Raw genomic sequence first — 7,079 nt, forward strand, 5'->3', positions numbered from 1 at the left:
AACACTTACGTCACGCTCAGCTCATGCGCAGTACCCACGTCCCTCTGCCTCGCCCTCCACTCTCTTCCGCAATAGCGCCTCCGGCGCATGAGCCGTAGGTGGCGGGCGTTCCTGCGCAGGCGCGCTCCCTGCGCCCGGCCCCTGCGCAGGCGCGGTGTCCGAAGCTCAGACCCGGGCGCAGGCGTACTCGTCTTCCTTCCATCCTGCTTCCTCAGCCTGGAGCTCGGCGGGGCTTGGGTGGGTCTCAACAGCGGCAGCACCGGTGGCGGCGATAGTGACAGTGACTGCGTGAGACTCGGACGGAAATGGCGATGGCGATGTCGGACAGTGGGGCGACCCGCCTGCGCCGGCAGCTGGAGTCGGGGGGCTTCGAGGCGCGGCTGTACGTGAAGCAGCTCTCGCAGCAGTCGGACGGGGACCGGGACCTGCAGGAGCACCGGCAGCGCATCCAGGCGCTGGCGGAGGAGACGGCGCAGAACCTGAAGCGCAACGTCTACCAGAACTACCGGCAGTTCATCGAGACAGCCCGGGAAATCTCCTACCTGGAGAGCGAGATGTATCAGCTCAGCCATCTGCTGACCGAGCAGAAGAGCAGCCTGGAGAGCATCCCGCTCACCCTGCTGCCGGCGGCCGCCGCCGCTGGGGCTGCCGCGGCCTCCGGCGGGGAGGAAGGGGGAGGCGGCGCGGGGGGCCGAGACCACCTGCGGGGCCAGGCAGGCTTTTTCCCCACTCCCGGGGGCGCCTCCCGCGACAGCTCGGGCCCCGGCGAGGAAGGGAAGCAGCGCACTCTGACCACCCTGCTCGAGAAGGTGGAAGGCTGCAGGCACCTGCTGGAGACGCCGGGGCAGTACCTGGTGTACAACGGGGACCTGGTGGAATACGAGGCCGACCACATGGCCCAGCTGCAGCGGGTGCACGGCTTTCTCATGAACGACTGTTTGCTGGTGGCCACCTGGCTGCCCCAGCGGCGGGGGATGTACCGCTACAACGCCCTCTATCCCCTGGATGGTTTGGCCGTGGTCAACGTCAAGGACAACCCGCCCATGAAGGACATGTTCAAGCTGCTCATGTTTCCCGAGAGCCGTATTTTTCAGGCGGAAAATGCTAAAATCAAACGAGAGTGGCTGGAAGTGCTGGAGGAAACCAAGAGGGCCCTCAGTGAGAAAAGACGAAGGGAGCAGGAGGAGGCAGCGGCCCCTCGAGCACCACCCCAGGTGACTTCCAAGGCCAGTAACCCATTTGAGGATGAAGAAGAAGACGAACCGGCCGTTCCTGAGGTAGAAGAGGAGAAGGTGGACCTCTCAATGGAATGGATCCAGGAGTTACCTGAAGACCTGGATGTCTGTATTGCCCAGAGGGACTTTGAAGGAGCCGTTGACCTGCTGGATAAATTAAACCATTACCTAGAGGATAAGCCCAGTCCACCTCCTGTTAAAGAGCTAAGGGCCAAAGTGGATGAACGTGTCCGGCAGCTCACGGAGGTGCTGGTATTTGAACTCTCCCCAGATCGTTCCCTGAGAGGTGGTCCAAAGGCTACACGTAGGGCAGTTTCTCAACTGATCCGGCTGGGCCAGTGCACAAAGGCCTGTGAGCTGTTTTTGAGAAACAGGGCAGCGGCTGTGCACACTGCAATACGTCAGCTGCGCATCGAGGGTGCCACCTTACTCTACATTCATAAGCTGTGCCATGTCTTCTTTACCAGCCTTCTTGAAACTGCACGGGAATTTGAGACGGATTTTGCAGGCACAGACAGTGGCTGCTACTCTGCTTTTGTGGTCTGGGCGAGATCAGCCATGGGCATGTTTGTGGATGCCTTTAGCAAGCAGGTGTTTGATAGTAAGGAGAGCCTCTCTACCGCGGCCGAGTGTGTGAAAGTGGCGAAGGAGCACTGTCAGCAACTGGGGGACATCGGACTCGACCTCACCTTCATCATCCATGCCCTTTTGGTGAAGGACATCCAAGGGGCCTTGCACAGTTACAAAGAGATCATCATCGAAGCCACTAAACATCGCAACTCTGAGGAGATGTGGAGGAGGATGAACTTGATGACCCCAGAGGCCCTGGGCAAGCTCAAAGAGGAGATGAAGAGTTGTGGGGTCCGAAACTTTGAGCAGTACACCGGGGATGACTGCTGGGTGAACCTGAGTTACACCGTGGTTGCCTTCACCAAACAGACCATGGGCTTCTTGGAAGAAGCCCTGAAGCTCTATTTCCCAGAGCTGCACATGGTACTTTTGGAGAGCCTGGTGGAAATCATTTTGGTTGCCGTGCAGCATGTGGATTACAGCCTTCGGTGCGAGCAGGATCCGGAGAAAAAGGCTTTTATCAGACAGAATGCATCCTTTCTCTATGAGACCGTCCTCCCTGTGGTGGAGAAGAGGTTTGAAGAAGGCGTGGGGAAACCCGCCAAGCAACTCCAGGACCTGAGGAATGCATCCAGACTTATTCGTGTGAACCCTGAAAGTACAACGTCAGTGGTCTGATGCCCGTGGCTCTGTGTCTATGTATGCCTATATATTGCTTATACGTTATTTATATTTATATTAATTTGCATTAGCATATTCTTTATAGTCTTAAACACGGATCAAAAATAAAAGCGCCCTCTCAAACAGAAATGCAGAATCAGAAAGAAAAAGAAAAAAAGTTAAAATTAAGCCAAAATAACAAAACATTGGAATTATTAAAATATATGCTTTCCTTTTAAATTATGCTAACTCTCTAATGAATATGTTGTCACACTACAGCATTTCAGTGTATCCTTTTGGGTCAAAACACACTCCCTTCCAGTCTATATTATGCAGCTCAGAGAAATCGTATCTATAAATACGTAGAGTTTAAGTATGTCGTGAGGTTTCCCAGTTCGCTAAAATGTTAGGTCTCTTTTTTCAAAGAGTACAGTGCCGTACAAACACCCTGCTTCACACACTTCCCCACCTTAAAATGTGACTGAACAATTTTGGGGGGTGGGAGGAGGAGTTGAGAGCATTGGTTTTAGCATAAATTTTGGTCAAAAAAATTCCTTCTTGAAAGTGGCCAGTTTGTGGACTCAAATACTTGGATAGCTTTCATGAAACGGCTCCGCAAACATTTTGCCAGTGTGATTTGAGTGACTAATTATTTTCACCTGCTAATTAGCAGCTTTCTAATACTTGATTCGGGAGCATTTACTTGAATCTTAAGGACTATGGTAACTTTTTTTTCAACATATTCCTGAACTGCGTGAATTTCTAGCCACAGCTTTTGTCCTTATCATACTAAAAAAATTAAAATGATTAAAAGAAAACCACCAAAACAGGACAGACTGAGGAACCTGGCATGGCCAGAGACTTTTAGCTGCCTTCCCTCAATCTCCCTGTAACATATAATGACTCAGACTACATGGAAACGGGAGGAAAGTTTTCAGTGAAATATTTATTGAGATTTCAGGGCCTGGGTGGATGGGAAATTAGAAAAAAATCATATGCAAACCCTACAGTGTTCTCAAGTATGACTGTTTTGAGCACAGATTTGGCTTTTGAGTTTTTGTTGCAAAGTAGAGAACAAAAAGGTAAGACAATGTGCCCAAAGCCAAGGGAAGAAAAGAACTTTTGGTGACTCCTACTAGAATGCTACATACTGCCTTTCTCTTGTTTTGTGTTTTCCTTTGTTATGAAAAGTAAATATAATGCTTACTTCAGGTTGTTTTGTAAAACAAATATCCAGGATTTCTGAACTGCTGCTTCCACTGTGCATTGATTATAGAAGATTCCCCATATGTGGAGAGAAATTGTGCTAAGATCCACCATTTTTCCCTCTTTCCAGTTGTGATTCTTGTCCAAAAGTGCCATTTCTGATGCCAAGGACTTCCAAAGGTCTTGTCTTTTATCTGAATTAAAATAGTGGTATTAAGACTGGAAATTATGTAAAACCTAAAAAACTTCCAAGAGTGGCTTAGGGTTTGTGAAGCTCCATGACTCAGTTACTTGCTGTCAGAGGAGCCCTTTTATGTATTTTTAGCTATGCATTTTAAAGGTTGAAAATTATCAAAGTTACAGATTTTCTTTAATTTTTTCACATAAATTTAGAATTTTCTAGACAATAACCATAACTGGATATCTCAGCTGAGCAAAAACAGTTATAATTTGCCTTTTTTAAGATCACTGGAAACTTGAATTTGATAACAATGTTATTATTTTGTGAAAGTTAGTTTCTAAAACTGTATTGTATAAAATGTGTGTAAATATCTGATGCTGGGTCCATGAAAAGATACTTCTGAAATCAACACTTAAGGCATGAAGTTGTAAAAACATAAATGTGTATACTCAGATATTTAAAGGGTTGCTTCTCCATAGAACTGTCTGCTTTTTAAAATTGGAAGTTCAGAATTTTCTTTGGGTAAACTTTGTGTGTTCCTTAATCAGAGTTGTAGCTGGAGGAAGTTGGCCGGTGGCGATTCAGTTAGTGTGGGAAGTGGATCAGAGACCGTCAGTGTCATAATGTGTCTTTGTGCCAAGACAGAGCCATGGTGTACCATTCCTCACAGTGGAGTCGGAGCTCTTCCCTCGTTCTTGTTTCATTAGACTCCAAAACAAGTCCTAAAAATCGAATACAGTTAGAGATTGTCCAGAAATACAGCACATACTGTAATACACCACTGTAAACTTGATTGCCTCTTCTTGTCTGCTTCCCATATCACACTGTCACTCGAGCTTGGAATCACAGACTTGATTGAATTAATTACTGTTGAGAAAAAGACACCCTGTAGAATTAAGTCTCTTTTTGATTAAAGCCTCATTTCACTTAACGTGCGGAACACTTACTTTTGTTTAAAAGACTACCTGTAGTTAAATAACCGGCACTTGTATTTTGCAATTCGCTTACCTAGGATTGGGAATTTGGGACTTGACTTAAGGTGTAAAATCAGTATATGTACATTTTGCTTATTGATATGCTGTGATACGAGGGATCCTGAAATATTTATCAAAATAAAGCTTAAAATTTTTCTTACACTGGATAAAATTGGCATTATAATGTTGTATCTCCTTTAATTAGGACTCAATATTCTTTCTTTTTCTAAAGATTTTATTTATTTATTTGACAGAGATCACAAGTAGGCAGAGAGGCAGGAGGAAGCAGGCTCCCCGCTGAGCAGAGAGCCCGATGCGGGGCTTGATCCCAGGACACTGGGATCATGACCTGAGCTGAAGGCAGAGGCTTTAACCCACTGAGCCACCCAGGCGCCCCTAGGATTCGATATTCTTAGGTTCTTGTTACAGAAGTACCGAACTTTTTAAAGATTTTATTTATTTATTTGACAGAGAGAGAGCACAAGCAGGGGGAGCGGCAGGCAGAGGGAGAGGGAGAAGCAGGCTCCCCACTGAGCAAAGTCCAATGTGGAACTTGATTCCAGGACCCTGGGATCATGATCTGAGCTGAAGGCAGTCGCTTCATCACGTGAGTGCCCCTGAAATACTGTTTGTTTGTTTGTTTGTTTTTTTAAAGATTTTATTTATTTACTTGACAGATCACAAGTAGGCAGAGAAGCAGGCAAAGGGGAGAAGCAGGCTCCCTGCCGAGCAGAGAGCCCGATTCGGGGCTCGATCCTAGGACCCCAGGATCATGACCCGAGCCGAAGGCAGAGGTTTAAACCACTGAGCCACCCAGTGAAATACTGTTTTCAGAGAGCCGAGGGGGTTTTTGTTTTGTTTTGTCTTTCTCTAGGGGGATGACAGGTAGGAAGCTGTTAGCTAATTTAAATACATGTTCTGCTTACTGTCAGAATTGTGATTAAATCATATCTCAGGGTTTTTTTTTAATTTTTTTTTAAAGATTTTATTTATTTATTTGACAGAGAGAGATCACAAGCAGGCAGAGAGACAGGCAGAGAGAGAGAGGAGGAAGCAGGCTCCCTGCTGAGCAGAGAGCCCGATGCGGGGCTCGATCCCAGGACCCTGGGATCACGACCCGAGCCGAAGGCAGCGGCTTAACCCACTGAGCCACCCAGGCGCCCCAATATCTCAGTTTTTTTTAAGGACTCCTTTGAATGGGAAATTTCAGATACATAAAATGAATTTGCTCTAAAAAGTGGATTTTATGTCATCTGCACATCCCTAAATGAAGAAAATATAATAGAGGCCATATGACCTAAGAACTGGGAGCATCAATGACAAGGATCTGTTTTTTAATACATATAGACCCTGAGGGAACTTTTACATAAAATTGATTTAAAGCTATTTATCCAAAAAAAATATTCAGTGTTATGCCTTACATTGACTATAATGTGGGATGGGGAAGACAAAATAAATTTGAGCATGCTTGCTCTGAAATTCTTGAGAATTGGAAAAGATGGAGGATAAAAAGTTGGAAAAACTAGGTTAGGGAGCCAAATACACAATAGTGTGTTGCAAATTACATTAATTAAATAATCGAATGCAGACAGCGTGTTGCCAAAAAAACAACAACCCTGTGTGTTGTCATTTTCATACTCCGTATTTCATGGGAATACTGAGAAGGAAGAGGGCAATGTGTTTTTGAGGAGTCTGGAGAGTCTACGTGGAATTGTTGGCATTTGAGACAAAAAAATAATATTTGACATGAAAAAAAATTCACGTATGAGAAGCGATGTGGGAACCTTCCTTTAGGGAATTACTTACTAATGTTTCAAGCAGTGTGATAAACACCTTTATGTGTTTCAAGCTGTGTTTCAAGCAGTGTGATAAACACCTTTATCGGGTTATTTTATCTAATCTTCACTTCGGTCTACAGAAGGACTTGAAGTTTTGTGAAGTAATTTGCAGGTAATTCAACCTACAAAGAGTTCCCTAAGTGGCCCGGATGGGATTTGAACTCGGACTTTCTCTAGGGCTGGCTTCTGAGCCATTGAGCCATAGGATTGGATTGTGTCTGCTGGCTGACATTTCACTAGGTCAGGTGCTCTTTATTTCGAAGACTTACCCATTCACAAGTGTATTCTGTTAAAATTAAAGGTGTTACGTCACAGGATATATAGATTTTTTAAGGTTTTATTTATTTGAGATAGAGCACAAGCAGGGGGAGAGGCAGACGGAGAGGGAGAAGCAGGCTCCCCGCCGAGCAGGGAA

The 7,079-nt window shown here is 45.8% G+C and overlaps 1 protein-coding gene across 1 annotated transcript; it reads left to right on the forward strand.

Annotated features, from left to right (window-relative positions):
• Positions 1 to 216: 216 nt before the first annotated feature.
• Positions 217 to 4,986, forward strand: EXOC8 (exocyst complex component 8). Its single transcript, XM_044239368.1, has one exon. The coding sequence runs from the start codon at positions 306 to 308 to the stop codon at positions 2,481 to 2,483; it is 2,178 nt and encodes a 725-aa protein (XP_044095303.1). The 5' UTR covers positions 217 to 305; the 3' UTR covers positions 2,484 to 4,986.
• The last annotated feature ends 2,093 nt before the right edge of the window (positions 4,987 to 7,079 follow it).

This window comes from Neovison vison, chromosome 2, assembly GCF_020171115.1.
Source record: "Neovison vison isolate M4711 chromosome 2, ASM_NN_V1, whole genome shotgun sequence".
NCBI classification, from domain to species: domain Eukaryota; kingdom Metazoa; phylum Chordata; class Mammalia; order Carnivora; family Mustelidae; genus Neogale; species Neogale vison.

Coding starts and splice junctions, on each gene's coding strand:
- EXOC8 (XM_044239368.1), top strand. CDS start 306: ATGGCGATGGCGATGTCGGACAGTGGGGCGACCCGCCTGCGCCGGCAG.